The sequence below is a fragment of the Lagopus muta genome, chromosome 19 (assembly GCF_023343835.1).
Source record: "Lagopus muta isolate bLagMut1 chromosome 19, bLagMut1 primary, whole genome shotgun sequence".
Taxonomy (NCBI): Eukaryota; Metazoa; Chordata; class Aves; order Galliformes; family Phasianidae; genus Lagopus; species Lagopus muta.
In genome coordinates, this window is record NC_064451.1 from 741536 (window position 1) to 761369 (window position 19834).

A 19834-nucleotide genomic window follows, 5' to 3' on the forward strand; every position below is an offset into this window, starting at 1 on the left:
AAGGACTTTGAGCTTTCCTTTGATGGGCACTGAAAGGTTTTCATGTCTGGGTAGAATTTAGCTTTTCCATACCACCCCACCGTTCCCTTCTACTCCTCAGCTCTCCTACAAAAATATCCATTTCCTTGTCTCACGGTGGCACGCTGGCACCAGGTGGGCCCATGGCTAGCACGGACCACGGGCTGCAGTGCCATGAGCACCGATGTCCCAGGGCTGTGTGCCACGGCCCTGTGTGGCTGCCAAGGATGGTTCAGCAATACCTGTAGCTTTTGTCATGACGGTCTGTGGGGATGCTGGAGGTGTTGGGGCCTTTTGCAGGAGTTTGCAGGAGGAGGCGCCAGGTGTGCCATGAGAGGGAGGTGCTGGCACACCTCTGGGGTGCTGCCAATGAGACCAAGGCTGTCCTCGTTCCGCATGACAAAACATTTGGCCTCTTGCTCACGATCCGCGTGTGCGCGCAGGGTGACGCTGGACAGGCTGTCCCTGCCATCGCCGCTGCTTATCCCCAGAAGCACAGCTTCAGGTCTGTAACGGACAGCCAGCAGCGCTGCGGCCGTCACTGCGCAGATGTACGAGAGGTCCGATGCCATCTGATAAAAGCTGCATCATTTGCAAGCTCTTTCTGCCTTGGTGCTGAAGTCAAAAGGGACTGCTGGAAATGCTTTCAGTTTAGCATCTTTCGCAGATTGTAGATCGATACAGTTGTAATTGTCAATTCTATCCAGGAATGGCTTCTGCCTCCCTGCTAATTGTTTGCTCGGCCCTTCAGAGGCCCAGGGACTCGTCAGATTGGCTGTGACTGCGTGTGAGGCGTCCCTGTGTGCGGCGTGGCTTCGGATGCTGTGTGCAGCGCTGTGAGCGGGGCAGGGTGACAGATGAGCGGAGCTTCCCAGGCAGCCGGGGGAGAAAAAGAGGAGAAAGGCAGATTATCCCATTGTGTTTGCAGGGCATCGGTCGCACAGACAGCGACCATCCTCTTTGACGAGAGGATTGTTTAATTAGTTAAGGGTTTGATAAAGAGATGACTGAGCATGCAGCGCTCTGAAGGCATCTGCCTGTTTAGTACAGCAGGCATGTCCTCCGAGCTCACTCAGTGCCTTTCCTCCTGGGGGACCTCTGGGGGTCTCCAGCAGCTCTGTTACAAATCTCAGAGCTGCTTACTGTGAGCATATTAAATTGAGTTTCTGTTATCTGAGAAACAAATTATAATTCAGCTGCTGGTAAACTAGTTCTGACCATTCAGAGCGAGGAGAGTTGTACTCGGAAGGCGTGTTTTTAATGTATCATGTGTTCTGGTATCCTCACGCCTCTTATCTTTCCAGCTTTTCCGTGTATGCTTTGTCCTTATTTTCAATTTGTTGCAGGCATCACCAGTTGAGATTCCCTCCCACAGACTCTGAACTGCTGCACAATGGTAATCTGTGTAAACAGATGACCATTTATTTTGCATAGGAAAGAGGGTGTGAGTCAGTGGCACCTAGAGTAAATGTTACTGTGGTCATAAGTGCAGTGTTACACCATCTCTGCCATGCTCCTGAACTTGACCATAAAATCTAATTTGAAATACAGAAACAACAGAGCAAATACTTTTGATCTGTTAGCTTGAGTCGTCAGGTCATGGCCAGAGACGGTTGGTATCCAGCCTTCCAAGTCCACCAGGGATTGTGCATCAGCACTGAACGTGCTGCACTGGGACAAACCGCCACTGTGTGTGCAGTTACTGATCACTGTGTGTGCAGTTACTGATTGCTATGTGTGCAGTTACTGCTCCCCTTTGTCTGCTCAGGGTGACAACTGGGGAGGCTGTGCTGAGTGTCAGCGTCCTTCCTCCTCTGGGCTGGGAGTGACAATGTGTCCGTGTTGCGGAGGGGCAAAGCCACAACAAAGCTGCAGACGCGGATGGAAGCATAGGTCAGACAGGCTGCAGTCTCACACCATGGTTGTTTTCTCAGTGCTCCTGTCTCAAAATGGCTGGGCTGCGAGTGTGCCCCAGCCCTCAGTGCATGAACTCTTAGAGCCTTTCTGAGGCGTAATTAATATGTGTGGATGTGAATGCAGCCTGATCCTTAGAAGAGCCTTTCTGGAGGCAAGCACTGCCATGCTTCCAGGGACCTTTCAGTGCTTGATGCTGAGCACAGCAGCACACACACAGCAGAGCACTTACAGAACTTTTGCAGCCCAGAGCCAGTGCCTCGCTTGCTACTTTTCTGTTAGAGCTCTGCAGGAAGATGCATAGTTCTCTTAAAAGATGTTATTCCTCCCAGCAGGTAGCAAGCAGTGCCATGTTGCCATTGATGAGCAGCTGCCCTCCTCCTGTAGCACCCCTAGCTCAGGCCACTGCTGACCCAGCTGTGCGTGCCTTTGTCTTCCATCAGCTCTTGGGTGACAGAGGTGGGGGAAGGACCTCTGGAGAAAGCCCAGCCTGAGCATCTCACCAGCACTGGTGGCTGCTCTGTGCTTTCTGCTTGATCATCACTATCCAGTTTCCCTTCGGTTTGAGCTGTGCCAACCTTACCAACCACAGCTTGGACAAATGGTACTGCTTCAGCATTTGAAGTGATTAATAACTGTTAGGAGTTTGCAGTTTTCCATTTCAGCATGTCTCCTCTGATTTCCTGCTTGTGTCCCAGAAGTTTCTGTAGCAGGTGAGAGGCACAGGGAGAAGCATTTGTGTGATCACTGCAGACCTTCCGAAAACGCACTGTGTCCACCCAGCCCTGTTTGATAACAAAGGCAGAGGTTTCCTTGGTTGCAGCATCTCATCCTCGCTGTGGCAGGAAAATCCCACTTTGATTCACACAGATGTGTTTTGAAGCATTACAGCACAGGCAGTCCCTCTGCTTCTGCCTTTTGCTGCGCTGCTCCTCTCCGTCATGGAGCTTCTTCTTTATTAACCAAATATTGCTGTCTGTAAACACCGTCAGGCTGTGAGAAATTTCCTCTCCAATAAGTAGTTTAAATAACAACTTTCCTGCACCTTAATTCCATCACTAGTCTGATTAATTCCCTGAAGAGGGCCTGGAACAGCCTGCAGTTATGCACAGCTTTAAGCAGCTGGGCTGCATTTACCTGCAGGGAGTCTGAGGCATCTTCCACTGAGGTGGAGAGCGAGAGCAGTTTTTCTCTGAGCTAATGCATGCTTGACAGCTCCCCTTCCTCTTTTGGAGCAGTCAACAAAAATAGTTCAATAGCATCACAACCCAGCTTCCCAGTGTGGAAGGCCACTAGGGAGGATCGGTGAAGGAAGAGTGGTGTTTGGGACTGTCCATAAAAACTTTTAAGAAAGTTTTAAAAGCATGTAAGAAAGGGACGCAATGTGAACAATTTAAAGGCAAGCAGATGTGGCACAGCAACGTGTGGCAAATGCTGGCCAAAGCACCCACCACTCTTGTTGTCATACATCCCTTGGGCGATGCGCAGTGCCAGTCCCATTCAGCCAGGTGCCTCTCTGGGGTTAGGAAGGAGCGAGAGGTGCTGCTCTCTCTTCAGCCGAAGCACACAGCAGTTCTGGGGATTTGGGGAAGAGCATGTAGCATCCTGTTCCTTTTACCAACCACCTAAGCATCGCCTCCGCAGTGCCTGCCAGCTGAATTAGTGAAACCAGAGGAGAAATCAGGGTTCCCTTTTTGTTTGCTTTTCAGTCCCTGCAGTTTGTAGAAGGCATCTGCACAAGCAGACTTGCAGACTGGAGAGCTTTGCAGGAGAGCTGTGCAGGGTGGGATATCTGCGGTGGTTACTTTGATCAAGTGTGTACTTGTGCATATGTAAAGCTTCACAAGAGACACTTGATGGCCTTGTGGCAAAGCAGTGTAGTCACGCTTGCTTGAAGTAGCTAACTTGCTGTCCTGTGAACAAGTGAATTAGATTGTATCACCCCTGAGCAGACATTTCGTGTAGAAATGAAAAGGGAAAGAATCCTGATCTTTTCAGCGGTTGCCCACAGCCTTGCTATTTAACTTTGAGTTTGCTGCCAGTTGTTCAGACGCCAAATCATTTGGCAGACATAAATCAGATATTCCTGCCCATGCTTAAGGGAGAATAATATGTTGGTTCAACTTTCTTATTGTTTTATGAGTTGATTCGTCATTACTTGAAGGTCTTTCAGAAGGTGGTTAAAACTATGCATAAGCTGAAGTACTTGGTGAAAAATTAGACCATCATTATTGCAACTGTAACTACAGCTAATAAATCATACTGAGAAAAACACATGCCTTTCAGGTTAATAATATTGTTTATGGATATCTAACAATCCCAAAGCTGGCTAATACAACATTTTGCTCAAGTTCTGTAGGCAGTGGTGGAGGTTTTTCTATCACACTGGCATCTCTTGGTCTGAGCAGCCAGTCTCTGCAACCATGTGCAGCCCTGTGCACGCCACTTCTGGGAACTAATCTGAGCCTTTGAGTACTCTGTTTCTCCTGAAATTGTGAGATCCATTTGCTGAGTGGTGGTGAGGAGGATGGAAAGGAAAGCCCTGGCTGGCTCCCATAGGAGGTAAGCAAAGGGCAGTGAGAGAGTCACTGCAGACCCATCTTCCAGTGCAGAGCCCTGGCTCCCACCCCAGGTGGTTGAGGTAGGGTTTGTTATTATGTGGTGCAGGAAGGAATGCTGTGAGGAAAGCAAAGTTTCAGCTTCAAAATCTTCCTTGTTCTGAACAGTACCAACACCCCTGAACGCGATTGCAAACCTGTCTCCCATGTGAAAGATGTTTCCACCACCAACTGTGACTTCATTAATCCAAGTCATGGCATAAACACTGCATTCAAAGCCTACTTACTGAAGACCTTCTCTAAGCTTTTTCAGGAGACAGAAGGTGAGAAAGAACTCTCACATCAGCTTACTATCACACATGGTATGGATAGCACTGAAACGGCTTGGGAAGGGACCAAAATTTGGCACACACTGTGTGCCACATTGTATATTGTAAAAAACGTGATCAGATTTTATTTGGCTTTCCAGGCTTTCACATGAGCCTTGCGCCATGGGAAGATAGTGTATCTTGCTGTGAGTGGAAGGTGAGGAGCTGTGCAGGGTAAGCGAGGTGAAGTCATTGGCTTCCAGTTCTGGGAGCTTGACAGAGACTTGGTTGACCTTGAGAAGCAATCTTGATTGACCTTGATGTCATTTGGAAATGACAGCAAAACCAAAACTTGCTCGGACAGAAACAGCAAGGAGCCTTGCACTAAGGATAAGAGTGAGGATAAGAGTGAGTCCCTGTGGGGCTTTTAGTCCCTTGGATGTAATAGCTGAGCTGTGTGAGACAGTGGTCTTCTCAGTGCTCAAACAAGGCCACCAGTGCCATCTGATGTTCTGCCTCCTTGCTGCCCTCTTTCTCAGGATGTCAGGTCTCTCTGAAACTGAGATTGCTCTTAAAGCAATTCAGGCTTTTATAAGGTAAGGGATTCATGAAGTAATAGCGAAATGGCAGGCCCTGTTTCTTGCATTTCTGGCCTTTAATGAAGATGTTCCCTGAAGGGGATCAGGGGACCTATACATAGAGATGCTCACATCAAAGCCAAACATAAATAAGAGGTAAAACTTATTAGAACAACAGGCTTCATGTTGTTGACAAGGCATATCAGATCTCAAGTGAGAAAAGCCTGAAGAAAATCTGGGTCAAGCCTGACAAGATAACCTAGAAATGAAAATGCCAATAGTTTGCGGAATTCCTCCTGAATTCTGGCAGTTTGTAAGAGGCATACTGTGACAGTGCCTGCAGAAAATGAAGGTGGTGCCAGCAATTTGAGTGTAGCCTGAATCCTGTGTGAGCTGCAGAGCACTGCTGTAACTCCGGTCTGGGACGGAAGATGCAAAGCTGCAGACGGTTGGGATCTGAGGGATTTGCTCATGACAGCAATAACAGAGGAATGTCAATTTGAGAGGAAATCCTTGGATTATTGTAGTGTTTAGACCTGGTCTGGAGTGAATATTATCAAATATAAATCAGCATGGCATAGTTTAAGCTCCTCTGAGTGAACAGAAAGGGAGATTAGCAAAGGAAGCAGATCAAGATGGAGAAAATTTACTGGATTGGTGAGATTACTCATTCATCCAGTAAAAGCTTATGTGTTCAGTGTTGTGACTATAGCTACAGCTGTTAGGGCAAAGCCCCCAGGAGCAGGAAAGCTTCAACTCTGTTTTGTCAAAAACAAACCTTCCTCCCTCCCTCCTGCCCTAAAGGACACGATTCTTAAAATTGCATCCGTTTTGTCTGGAAGTTTGCTTGAGCATCTGTGAGTCAGGAAGCGATGATTTCTACTGCAAGTTTACCAACTCGTTTGTGCTTCCAAAGCTCTGCAGTGCAGATAGGGCTGAAGTCCCTCTCCTGGTGATCCCTAGGGAGCGACCCCGAAGTGAAGCATTCAGCAGAAGGTAAAAGTTCAGATCATGCTCCTGCCTGCATCGATGATCCATGTTAGAGTTCTGACTCACGTCTGCTGGCCAGACAGCTGCAACAATTTAGGACATGACTGTCCCCCACTGTTTATTAGTGCTGCAGAAGGAATGTGTCCTTGTATCTCGGTTCCTCTAGCTCAGAGCACAGCAGTTTCACACAAATACTTTCACCCACTGCTCACGTTAATGTGCCAAAATGGAAAGCAGAGCCGTGTGCTGCGCAGGTTTGGGCCAGCTGTGCTCCCGGGCAGACTGCTGGCAGGGGAAGGTGGGCTAGCAGCTGGCACGAGTGGCAACCTCAGCTGTCATGGCCACGCTCCCAGAGCCCCTCAGTCAGAGCCTTTTGGAAGTGTTGGACTCTGGAGGATGGCTCATGTGTTCAAAAAGATAACAAATAGGTTTGTGCAGAGTAGTGAAGCTTCCTCTGCAATCCAGGAGAAAGCATTCACATGCTCTCTGTCACACATTGCTGGACAGATGTTAACAGTGCTGGCTTCGTTGCTTAATCGTGGTGCCTAAACTTGAAATCAAACTGCTGGGAAGCAAAGAGCCTGAAGAAGTCAAAACGAAACTGCTCCAGCTCTGTTTTGGGAAGCAGTGAAGTCTGCAAAGCTATTCTGGTTATGCTGTTAGCATGAGTTTCTTCTATGATTGGAAATAAAACAGTGCGCTAAGATTAAAGTGGGGGGGAGGAATGGGAGGGAGCACTCAGCTTACTGAGCTGTCAACATTTACAGCACGTTTACACTGTGTCTTCTAGTAAGAAGGAGCTACATGTTCCATTGCAGCCACCACCATTGCTGGGTCCTATAGCTTTGCAAGGCTTCTTTTCCACTTTGTGTCTGTTGCAGTTATTTTCAATTGTGGTCAGCAACTTGGAATGAAATTGGTAAATTGTGTGCCACCTTCACCTGCTTTTCTATCTTCTTTGAAATTTTTATTTAAATTTTGATTCTGGTTAAAAATTCCGCATTGTTTATTTCCAAAGTTTGTGTAAGTTTTAAAGGTTCACTAGGAAGCACAGTGCTGTGCTGGGAGAGCCTTGGTCTGGTACCACCTTCAGGTTCTTGAAAGAGCATTTAGAAAATACCAGCACAAATGGAAAGCCTGGAAAGCTTTCCTCTGGTTTACCAGCATAAGCAAACTGGCAAGCAGAGCTCATTCTTTGGGCCTTTTCTTCATGTGAATACAGAAAAAGCAAGCAGCAGAAAAATGCAGATAAGACTGAGGCTGAAAATCATCCTCTCGTGTTAACACCTCTCAGAAGGTTGGGTTTCTATTTCACTGCTGCCTTTACACAGAATATTCTCTGTTCATTGTTCAGCTGGAATCCTGAAGTGGTCAGGGTGCATCAAGCCAACAGCCTAGCTAAGCTAACCTTTAATTCCACTGCCAGAGAGTTTGGGTGCTGCAAGTCCCACTCATACATCTTGGTGTACCTGCATCACTTGGCAGGTTACTCAAAGGTTACTGCAGGTCTCACCTGCATGAGACCTGTGTGCAGGCCACGTTGTGGGGTCGGTGCTGGGTGTGTGGCAGAGGTGTGTGTGACCACATCTTCCCTCCCCTGCTGCAGGGTGGCACAGAGCCCTGCCAGGCCCAGCTCCTGCTTCCACCTCCTCTGCTCCTGCAGAAGTATGGAACTGGGTCTGCACCGTTCACTGATGCCAGAGTTTGACCCATGCACTTTGGGTTTTGCCCTTGTCATCTTCCAAACTAGTGTTGGATTTAGGCTGCCTTCCTGATATGTGCCTTTTTGGGATGAAGGGAGAGGAAGGGTTTGCACACAAGGTGCTGGAGGGCTGTGGTAGGTGGAGAGGATGAGAAATACAGAAGGTTTTAGGAAACAAAGATACAAGAGTAGGGTTGGCTTTTGTTATGCTGTGGGCTCACTTACCAGAGCAAATCAGCAAACCAAGATGAAGGAGGTACACCTGTGATCAGTATTATCCTGCAGAAATATTTGAATAAACAAATAGGAGATAAGGCATTTTAAGTCTCACGATGCCCTTCTAGAAAGGAGCTGAGGATTACATCAGCACCATGCGGCCCTTCCAGCCTGCAACTTGTGGGCTTGCTGCTGGGCTGAGCGGCTCGGCGGTGGTTTGTCAGCAGAGGGTGCCCGAGTCCAGCAAACAGGGCTGCGCTGCTGCGGCCTCTGAAGGGAGCCGTGGGTGTGCGCTGCAGCACCTCGCTGGGCAGAGCCAGCATCCTTCGTGGCACCGTGCTGCGGAATGAGCCCTGGGCACCGGGGAGGGACCCGCAGCCCTGCCCTGGGTTTCAGCAGTGCCTCGGGTTGGGCCTCTTGTTTGCAGCGTGAAATTTCCAAAAGACCGAATGTGACGGATGCGTAAGGGCAGCGAGATGGGCAGGGGGAAATTGCTCTGTGGAGCTGCTGATGGAGCAGGAAGGCTTCATAAGTACTTTGAAGAGATGGAGGGAAATAACAAAGGGCAGAGACCAGCAGCCGTAGTGCTGCACATGAACTTACAGAGGTTTGTGCTTGTGTGTGCTGTTGGCCTGTGGGAGCCTCTTGGTGGGAGTGGAGGTTTGCAGGTGATGAAGGATGTCAGGCTGGAGCCCTTCTGATGCTCCAAGCCGGCGTACAGTGGCAGGGCAGGCTGTGAGCAGGCTTCTTCCTCTTGGTGCAATTAGCTTCTAGGAAGCCAGGTAGCAAACTGTCCCCCAGGAAATTCTGGAGGCTGCAGGAATTCTTAAGAATCATGTATTTACTTTGTTATCCATAGTCATGAGTGTTCAGATTTACGGGAAGAAAGGACAAGCAGTATTCTTACCAAATGCTCTGATAGGCAAATGCCTGGGCACTGATCTGCGTGGGACAAGCAGCAACAGAAGCCCTGTGTGGGTGAGTGTGTGCCTGAGCTCCTTCCTCTGACTCACACGTGCCTTGGGAGTCACCGTGCACCGTGTACCTCAAGTGGGAGAGTTTGGAGGCAGAAGGCACTGAAGCATCACATTTAAAGGTCTTCTGTGCTTTCAAGGATTCAAGTTTCATCTGTGATTTTTTTTTTTTTTTTTTTATTCCTTTCCTTTGAAAAGGAGGCTTCATCTCATTGCAGGAAGTTCTGTTAGGTTTATCTCTGCCCAGCCCCAGTATCTCCTGGATGTAATCTCAGAATCACAGACTGGCTTAGGTTAGAAGGGCTCTCCCAGCTCCCAGTCCCATCCCTGCCATGGGCTGGCTGCCCCTCAGCTCAGGATGCCCAGGGCCCATCCATGGTCTGGGGCACCTCCAGGGATGGGGCAGCACAGCTCTGGGCTCAGTGCTGGGGCCTCACTGCCCTTTGGGTAAAGAATTTCCCTCTAACATCTAACCTAAATTTCCCTTCTTTTGATTTAAAATCATTCTCCCCTGTCCTGCCACTATCACGCAGTGTAAGAAGTCATTCTCCCTGCTGTTTATAAGCTCCCCCTAAGAACTGGAAGGCTGCAATGCGGTCTCCCCGCAGCCTGCTCTCCTCCAGGCTGAGCACCCCCAGCTCCTCAGCCTGTCTTTGCAGCAGAGGTGCTGCAGCCCTCTGAGTGTCCTCGTGGCCTCCTCTGGACCCGCTCCAGCAGCCCCACGTCTTTCCTGCGCCAGGGGCCCCAGGCCTGGACGCAGTACTGCAGATGGGGCCTCACGAGGGCAGAGCAGAGGGGGACAATCCCCTCCCTGCCCGCTGCCAGCCCTCTGTTGGTGCAGCCCAGGGTGCTGCTGGCCTCCCGGGCTGCGGGCGCACACTGCTGCTCGTGTGCAGCTCTGTGCCCACCAGGACCCCCACGTCCTTCTCTGCATGGCTGCTCTTAAGTTCTTCCATCTGTACTCATATCTGGCATTGCCCCGACCCATTTTCAGCACCTCACACTTGGCCTTGTTGAGCCTCATTGAGGAGCACTGATCCCAGGATGGACCCCCAGGGGTCACTGCTCGTCGCTGGCCTCTACCTGGACATAGAGCTGCTGACTACAGCCCTCTGGTTCTGACCATCCAACCAATTTCTTATCCACCAAATAGTCCACCATTCACATCCGTAGCTCTCCAGTTTAGAGATAAGGATGCAGTGTTGGACCTTACCAGAGGCCTTGCGGATGTAGTGTAGTCACTGCATTACCTTCAGTCAGACACTGGTGGTAAACTGCTTCCCATGCAGGACGGGAAGAGGTGAGGCTGCTGTTTGAATAAGGGAAGGTGAGCTCTACTGTCAGGAGTACAGCGTGTACAAAATGAAGTGGCAGTTTCACCATGCTGAAGTTGAAAGCCGTGGCAATCCATAGCAGTGTTGGATATCTGTTGATATTTTATCAGCTGCTTTCTAATTCCTCCTAATGAGGCAGAGGAGGTACTCTAGAATGTCATGACTCTACTCATTTCTGTTTCAAGCCATCAGCTGTTCCAGTGAATCTTATTATGATAATGATGGTGTAAAATAATTTCCTTAACTGTTCCAAAGCCAATGAGCATTTTTGAAAGAATTCCATTTACGTGAAGCAGAGAGAGATCTCATTGGGACCCAGTGGCAATCCAAAGGCACAACAGGAGGCAGTTAGCTTCCCACCACCCTATATCCTTAGCACAGAGAAGTGAAGTTTCTCATTAGTTAAAAGACTGATGTGATAAACAATTTATTATAAAGACAGATGAAACTGCGTTTCAGTGTGAGCTACAAAGGTGGATGGATGGAACTTTTTTCACTTTGAAATCACAGTCTGCTGGGATTGCTTGTGAACACACTCAGCAGTAGGCAGTGACAAAGTGTGACAGACTGAAGTCTGAGGTGACATAATCCAGGAATGCAACAGAGATTTGGGTGCTGTGTGTTCCCAGTCTGGAGCTCAGTCCTGGGAAGAGATTGATTTTGTGACTGATAGAAGCTGGAAACCCAAATCTGGCTCCAGGACTGCTGAAATGGATTTAGTCCAGGATCCAAAGTCTGTAAAAGTCGGTTAAGAGACACTCGTGGACTTTGGATAAGGCTTTCAGTAGGGCTTCTGGGGCAAGCCTTACCCGCACTTCTGATTCATTTGCTTTTGAGAAAGGAATCCTTGATGCTGGTCTCTTTGGCTGTGTGTGCTTGTACATTCCGTAACAATAAAGCAATAAAAGCCAGGTTGCAAGAATGCGAGGTAGGCTTAGCAATCCCAGCATGGAGAATACAAATAAACATCACTTCCTGGTCGCTGTCCTCTTTGTTTCTGACACTTTCAGTTACTCTCACTTCACACTTTCACATTGTTTTCCATAGCTGAGCGGAATTGAAACCTCCTGCTTGCTTTGGTGAGGCTGCTTTCTGGGGGGAGAGGTTTGTGAGCATGCTGCTCGGGCCCTGAGGAGCTGGGTGCAGCGGGGTGGGATGGCACGCTGCAAGGGAGGCTGCTGCTCATCCCTGCTGGTGCTGGGCCCAGCGCCCTGCTCCCGTTCTGCAGCAGCGGCTGGCCCTGTCTGAGCAGTCTGCAGCTCCTGGTGTGGTGTTTTGTAGTGTGAGGAAGCAGAGCCATGAGCAGTGCTGGCTGTGCCTCCCCACCTGCGCCATCACGGCCACGGGACATTTGCTAGGTGCTCTGCTTCACAGCGCACGTGTTGTTCAACGCACGTGTTATGTGTGAGCTAAAACACTCCTGCCTGGCACTAGTTTCCAAACCAAGGGCTTAACATAAAACAGAGAGAGAAAGAGCCAGGAAAATGCTCAGAGGGCTGCAGCGCTTTTCCTGTGAAGACAGGCAAGGAGCTGGGGGTGTTCAGCCTGGAGAGGAGAGGGCTGCAGGGAGACCTGTGGCCTTCCAGCATCTGAGGGGAGCTTACAAGCAGGAGGGACACCAACTTTATACCTGGTGACAGGACTAGGGCGAATGGCTTTAAACTAACAGAGGGGAGATGTAGGTTAGATGTGAGGGGGAAATGCTTTCTGCAGAGAGCAGTGAGGCCCCGGCACGTATCCAGAGCTGTGGGTGCCCATCTCTGGAGGCACTCAAGGCTGGGTTGGATAGGCCAGGGCCAAACTGAGCTGGTGTGGGCAACCCTGCCTGTGGGAGGGAGTGGGAAGTGGGTGATCTTTGAGGTCCCTTCCAACCAAAGCCATTCAGTGACTCTGACAGTGTCTCTGGTGGAGCAGTTTGGCAGCAATTTGCAGAAGCGTTTTTCTTCAACTGTTTTGTTTCTGTATGAGGAATGCACTGAACCAAGCAGAAGACATCCATCACAGCCATTACCTACTAATATGGTGTTATTCCCCACTGGAAACTGATGGGAACGCACTGTGAGATGGAAGACATAAAGCTGTGCCCTCCCTCAGGTCACTGCTGACTTAGGCCAAAGTTGAGCTGGGATGAGTAATTTTGATATTTAAACAGAATTTGCTCTATTTCACTTTATGCCCATTGCCTCTTATCACAGCATCAAAAAGAGTCTGGCACTATTGACCTCCATGTAGGTATATTAATACAAAAAGCACAGGCAATTAAAGTAACCTTTAAGAAAGAGTAGGCAGTAGATTGAAAACACCAAATTTCAGAAGAGTTACATTTGTTTGTTTCATGCTGGTGCTTTGCCTGGCAATATCTGGCGTGTTTCTGTATGTGCTGTGTATGAGCCAGCACATGCATATATTCAACTCTGGGGAGAATTAATGGTATGGAGGGAAATCAATTGGTTAGACATTCAGTTAGACTAGTCCAGACTCTGTGGATGGTCAGCGGAGGTACTGGTTTTCCATAGGCATTTCTTTATGGTCAGCAGTGTCCAGGGGAGCTCCTGGGGGTGCCCCATCTCCACTGGTCAGTGGAAGGGCCCAGGTTGTGTGAGCTGAATGTGATGGATGGATCCCAGCTGAAGCGCCCACAGAGGGGCCGTGTGTCTCCAGAGCAGCACCAGTACCCCCTGCAGTTGGTTTGAGAGGTGCTTCTGGTGTGGTGATCACTGCAGTCCTGGAGTTTAACGAGCAAATGCAGCAGATGGCTGTGGGGAACAGAAGCTTGTAGGGTATGTGGCTACGTGGCGGGATGGCTGCCCTCGGGCCGGGCTCCTTTAGGGAAAAGGCTCTTCCTTGCAGTGTGGCTGGTGCTCCAGCAGAGCACCTTTGGCACTCAGGCTGTGTCTGCGGGGCAGACCTGGCCCATAGCTGTCCTGCAGCCCATGGCAGCCCTGTGCACCAGAGCATGAGAGCATCTGGCGTGGGCCTGTTCTTGGGGCAGCCGGCCAGGCATGTTGTGTGCTGTTTAAAAGCTGCTCTAGATCTATGAACGTGACCACACAACACTGTGGCTTCATTTGGGTTCCCTGCCCCCCAAAAGACAGTCCTTCTGGAATCCTATACAGTGACATTTAAAAGGGAGTGTAACAGAAGTCTTGTCAGAGCTCCGGGCATCTGCCCAGGCACCTTCATGTCGGTTACTGTAGGCGCTCTCTCAGGAGAAGCCATGGCTTGCAGGTAGGGAAATGCTTCTTCTTTGCCCAACTGCTGAACAGAGCCAAATTCTTCAGAATCCTGGAGCGTGAACTTGCTGTATCAGAGGGTTGTGTACTGTGACACACTGCAGACGAATACAATCCTTTTGTTTTCTGGGAGGCTGATGGGGAAAGCTATGCTTAGGTTAAAAATATTTGCTCCACTTCTGCTATCTCCTTCCACTGTACATTTAATTTTGGCTGAAAACCTTAAAGAAAGTGAAGGCCCTTTGCTGTTACAAGATGCTGAGGTTAATTCTGACCCTAAGATCACACTCTACAGCTGCTTGCACTTAGCAGCTTAGTGTGTAATGCTACAAAAAGTGACCTTCGCAGTGCCTGGTAAGAGTATAAACCTTTGGATCTCCCCCCTCAGAGTGACGTGTGCCTAATGCTCAACGTGGGATGGATGTTTCTGAAGTTACATATCATCTTTTGAAGACCAGGGGGCTGTTACCCTGAGCACATCTGGATGCACTGCTTGCTCTGTGTAATGTCCTGCTAGATGGTGCCTTCTTCATACTGCTGCAAACAAAAGCTGAAATGCTGATGTACCTTTAGCCTGTTGTACAGTGACTTAAATCACTTGTTGTTATTCCTGCTACATGTGTATTTTTCTAAGCACTTGTGTTCCACCAGCACACTCAGAGTGAGTACTCTCAAGGGGGAATTTCCTTCCTGATAAACAATTCTGCAGTGTGATTCAGCAGGAAGGATGTTGTGGTTAAGGCACTGGATTGGGATTTGGGAGACATGGGTTCTGTTCCCAACTCTACCACAATCAAGATGTGATGAGTAGAAGGGCAAGCAAACAAAGAGGAGGAGCTGTTTGACTGTGGCAAAAGCATGCTTTCATGTTCACTGTCCACTTTGGAGGTTAGTTAGGTCTGTTTTTTGGTTGTCTCAATCAAGTAAACAGTGATAAAGACTCCTGTTGGTGCAATTGAAAACTGAAATCTAATCTTGTGCTATTCCAGGAACCAGATGTAGTTTTAACTGTATGCAGTGACTTTCATGAGGTTTCACATGCCGGTGTTTGGTGACTTTTTAGTTGACTTTACCAATTCCCTGCTCACTTCTTTGATCTCCAGGCAATGTACTGTGATTTCTGTGAGAAGTCATGAACTCACATAGTTTGTCCACTACCTTGGATACACAGAAAGGCTGTGCACCATACACACGATATTTCCTTTGCCACGCAGGGTTCAGTTCCTACAGTTCGATCATAACACTGCCTTCCTCTTTTTCAGAAGCAAGAGCTTGGCCCACCAACTCCGAGCTGTAGGCCATTAACCTCAGCATCCTAATTCGGTGCCAACTGTGGGAGGATGAGTCAAGAGGGCAGCTCAAGTGATCGGCCTGCTGGTGAGTTTTCTGCTCCTCTCGACGTTTACCTGTCCTTTTTGGCATTTGGCATCGTTTCTTTTCCATTTGCTGTGGGAGGAGAATGCTGAGTCACGAGCAGAGCAAAAGCGTTGAATTCAGTGCCACACTGCACGCCACGCAGGTGGTCGGATCTCGGAGGTTTCGTGGGTGCACAGCTAGATATCAGTGCTTATTTGTATCCCAGGTTGAAAATGTTTACAAGAATTGCTCAGTAACTTCCCACAAATTCAGAAGTGTGTACCATTTTTATTACTGTATTACACAAGCTCATTCACATTTTATCTGTAATTCAGTTTTCTCTTGAATTTCTTCTGTAATTGCTTTATAAAGTAAGACCAAGGGAAGATGCACACACATACTGTTGTCATGTCCCACAAAGTTTTGGTGTCTGGGTCCTTGGTGCAGAGACGGAATGGACAGGAATTCATTATTTTGGCTCAGTCCTGCCAAAAATTTCCTCTCTTCTTCCATCCCCATCTTTGGTTACTGGAATTCAGTATCATCTGGTTCTTCTGGCAGTTTCTGCAAAGAACTGCCTGGGAGACACATAAGCCAGAAGCTGTGCCTGACAGCCTCCCAGGCTCAGCTGTGTGCTTTTTTGGATGTGTAAAGGGGCATTCTTGTTTCTGACGTGAGGGCTATTTTTTGACAGTTTCCATTGTTCCCCACTCTTTGTTAATGGGGGAGGTCTTTAGTCTGATTCCTTTTTCAGAATAGAGACTGTTATGGGAGCTGTCTGCTCACAAGTTTGGGGGATTTCTTGCTTGCTTGCTTTCTTGCTTGCTTTTGCTTTTGCTCTTTTTCTTTTTCTTTTTCTTTTTCTTTTTCTTTTTCTTTTTCTTTTTCTTTCTCTTTTTCTTTTTCTTTCTCTTTCTCTTTCTCTTTCTCTTTCTCTTTCTCTTTCTCTTTCTCTTTTTCTTTTTCTTTTTCTTTTTCTTTTTCTTTTTCTTTTTCTTTTCCTTTTCCTTTTCCTTTTCCTTTTCCTTTTCCTTTTTCCTTTTCTTTTTCTCTGGTCAAGACGGTTTCTTCCTCCCTGTTTAGACTTGCTCAAGCAAACCCATCCAGACTGTGTCTACCTGGAGGGATTGTTAGAATGTCCCCTTACTGGTACAGCAGAGAGAGCTGTCCTCATGGTTGCCACCCTTCTGCCACACTGTTTTGCTGTCACTGTCCATATGTGTGTAGGCAGAGCAAATTGTTGAGTTTGGGATTCTGAACACTGAAGATCTTGTCTGTGGAATTGAATCTGAGAATTCAAGGGTGGAAATATTTTAAGCAATTCTTTTGGTAGCTTGGAAGAAAAGGGGATCTTTTGTTGTTCATTTCTGCGCTGCCCAGCGGGCCGTGGGGACGAGAAGAGAGAATCTCTCTTCTTTAGAACTCTGACATGCTTTTACTGCTGTGAATGTGTCTCGATTGCACATCAGGATGTCGTGCACATTCATGAGTCATGCACAGAAGGACTTCAGGCAGGGTCTTTGGAAAAAGGCCTTTGAGGGAAGACGCCGTAACACAAGCCTTCCTGGGAGCTGAGAGAGGTGTGGGTTATCCAGTCAAAACATTCATAGATTGCTTATTGCAACATTATTTTGGGAGAAATAATAGATGTTCTGAGTTTAGATCTGCTCTCTAAGAAACAGGCACTAGAACGAAGCTGTCAGCAGGGACACACTGCCAGCCTACGTCAGTGTATTTTAAGCCTTCTACTGGAGTGCTTACTACCTGTTACTCTTGCAGTCAAAGTTCTGGGTTGCACAGGTCTGATCAACTGATGATTTATGTTTTGGCTGGAGATAGGGATCTTGGGTCTGTGTGCTCAGCTTCCAGCACCAGGCTTCTGTAGCCTCCTAAGTTTTCCATTGTCAATTCATTTCATTATCTAAGCCTTGCTAGCAATGTAGCTATAGTTAGAGAGGAAGGATATTATAATCTTGTGAAAGATTAAAATATTTTTACTGTAATCCAGCTGGAAGGGCAGCACTTTTCTCAGGATAGGAGACAGCCAAGGCTTTTCCCATTCTGTCCAGCCCTTGTATAGAGGAAGGAAGTGCTGGCAAGGGCCTCCCCAGCTTCCTGTCGACTTCGGAGCACATTTCCAGACACAACCTTCTCCGCCATCCATCACCCAGCCCAGGCAAACAATCACAGCAGTGCAGGGTGAAAAACACACATCTCACATAAACACTTTGGAGGCAACCTGAGTGCAAACCGCTGGAATTTGTGCGCAGCCCTGTTTGATCTGTAGAGCTTTGTCTGACAGCAGGCTGCTGAGGAGCTTCCCTTCCTTTCCTAGTGAAGTATCACAATAATCAACATTCTTCTTTAGAATAAGATTAACAAAGGAAAAAAAAATTAAAAAAAAAAACGGCTGATGTTTGATAAAGAAGCTGCTGGGCTGGCAGACTGTGGAGCCTTAAGCCAAGGAGGAGAGCAGGGATGCTCTGTTCCACAACAGCCCTGGGTGATGTGTCTGGCTGCAGGGGAAGGAAGTGAGCATTGTCTGCATTATGGAGGCAGAGATTTCTGTCAGGTCTGCAGGGTAGGGCAGTGATGAAGCAAAGTTAGTCTGTGATGCTTTGCAGGAGGAAATAAATAAGGCGGAAGCCTCACCTTTAAATGAATCACCTCTGCTGAATACAGTTCCTTGCCTCTCTCCAGAAAAGGGCTCTGAACTGAATCTTGGCCTTTTTCTCATATTACTGGCTTTGTTTAAAAGCTGCATTACAATATTTAAGTATTATTTTTAGACCTGTCTGTCCTGTGACCTTTTTTAACCATTCCCTAAGCCAACTGTTTGGTTTTCTTTCTTCAGTGTGGGTTCAGAATTCTTACCAAGTTTGAGCTGGGAATTTCATTTCGTTTCTGATAGCGGCAGCCACACCTGCAAAGATCAGCTGTTAGGAGGTGATGCACTCACTGGAACATCTCTCAAGGCAGCTGTATAATCCTGCAGAATGACTGGATGTCACAGAGTATTTGATTGGGAAGCAAAGTTCCAATGTTTGAGGTTCAGTTTTCCCTGTACATCTAGTCTGAACGATGTATGTGTAAGGCTGAGCACCTAGGTTAGTCTTCTGAAGGTGGGCAGGCACATGGTCAGAGCTCTGGCTGTGTTACCATGTACCCTGCATCGTCCTGTAGATGTTGTTGAAGCCATCGATTGCTCTTTGATGTAAAGTGCTCCAAAATTCCCTCCCACAGCTGGTATCCAACAGCAAGGGAACTGGTTTGAGCTTGAGATTGAAGGAAAGGAAGGCTATCAGCCGTCAAAGCAAGCGTGTCTGCCCTCCTTGCTCCACATGGACGCTGCCTGTTGGATTGCATTCCATGCCTGAGCCCACCGCTCTGCATCAGCGAAGCACAGCAGCTGGGGCATGATGGTGTGTTAGTACACCTCCAGTTTTCCCTGTCTGTGTCCCCGTGTCATTGGAGAGCTGAGGTAACATTCATCTCAAGAGTCTGGCTTAATGGTAAATCTGCAACTCACCTTGAGATTTTCTCTCTGTACTGACTTACGTGATAGCTGTGTGGCAACACCTTTCAGTGCAGTTGGTTCTGTTATGTAAAAAGCTGTGGGTAATTCTTAACAGCTTTATGAGTCTGAAACCAGCCCAGCTCCATGCTGGCTACCTGCAGGAGCACCGTGCTGTGCAGCCAGATGTGTTTGCTGGGGTTGTGCCGTTCTCTTTCTTCTGACTCTTCCTTTTGTTGTCCTTCGTCTGGGCTTGTAGAAGGTGGGTGGGGAGTAAGCTCTCACATGCCTTCAGATGCTCTGTGGGATGGGAATTATTTCTTGTGTAAGGTCTTTGGAGACCGCAGCACTCTGCAGTCCTTGTTTGAAATCTGAAGGCATCTCTGAAATGCTAACATTTATTTTTAAGTCTACTAAAAATGGGCATGGATAACACCAAATGAAAAAGGAGGTAAAATGGGCTGAGCAGAGGGAGGTGGTAAAGATCAGTAATAGCTGTGTGTTTGTAAAAACAATAGCAGAAGTAAGCAAACAAAACCCTTCCCCATCAGGGCAAAGGGCTGGAACTAAGAAAAGTCTGATTTCTCCCCAGTGAAGGCTGAGAGAAGGTGCTGTCAGTTTGAAGCTGTACCATCATTTAAAGGCAAAATAGCAAAACCAGGCACCCAAAGCTTCAAGATCCTGTCTTAGACGTGAAGTCCCCAGGTAGAGAAACGAGGCTGTCAAATCCACACACTGTTTAATAAAAGTGTTATTCCTCCCCTTTAGGAAGCTGTTTGACTAGACTTGGGAAAGAGTTCACACTGACAGCATGCAACATTTCCTAGCATCCTTGTAGCAGGCAATTTATTGTGAGCCCACCTCTGCTGTCCGCTCCCGAGGAAGAACCCTCCAGCAGCAGCGGGTGCAGCGCTGCTCAGTTCCTACACTCACCAGTCTCTTACCTTTCTCATCTAGCCGTGTCCTGTAACAGCAATGGGTTAAAAGAAAATGAGACGGGGCTGACAGCGTCCCTCTTAAGTACAGGAGGGCCAACTTGAAATCAATCCACCGCATGCTAACTCAGCAATGCGAGGAACGCGGGGCGGCAGTAACACGATCGGATCTGCTCAAACCACCGAGCCAAAGTGGTGCTGTGC

The 19834-nt window shown here is 48.1% G+C and overlaps 1 protein-coding gene across 5 annotated transcripts in view; it reads left to right on the forward strand.

Moving 5' to 3' along the window:
- EXD3 (exonuclease 3'-5' domain containing 3) overlaps window positions 1–19834 on the forward strand; it is a 245639-nt gene that overhangs the window by 42991 nt on the left and 182814 nt on the right. For 3 of the 5 annotated variants that reach the window (XM_048966122.1, XM_048966123.1, XM_048966124.1), the window contains one exon: window positions 15088–15202. The exons of 1 other annotated variant lie outside the window; for it this stretch is intronic. In XM_048966122.1, coding sequence (XP_048822079.1) covers window positions 15166–15202 — 37 coding nt within the window. In that variant the 5' untranslated portion in view covers window positions 15088–15165. Of the gene's footprint in view, window positions 1–15087; window positions 15203–18424; window positions 18663–19834 lie in introns of all 5 variants that reach the window. One more of the 5 variants, XM_048966127.1, reaches the window with a different exon arrangement.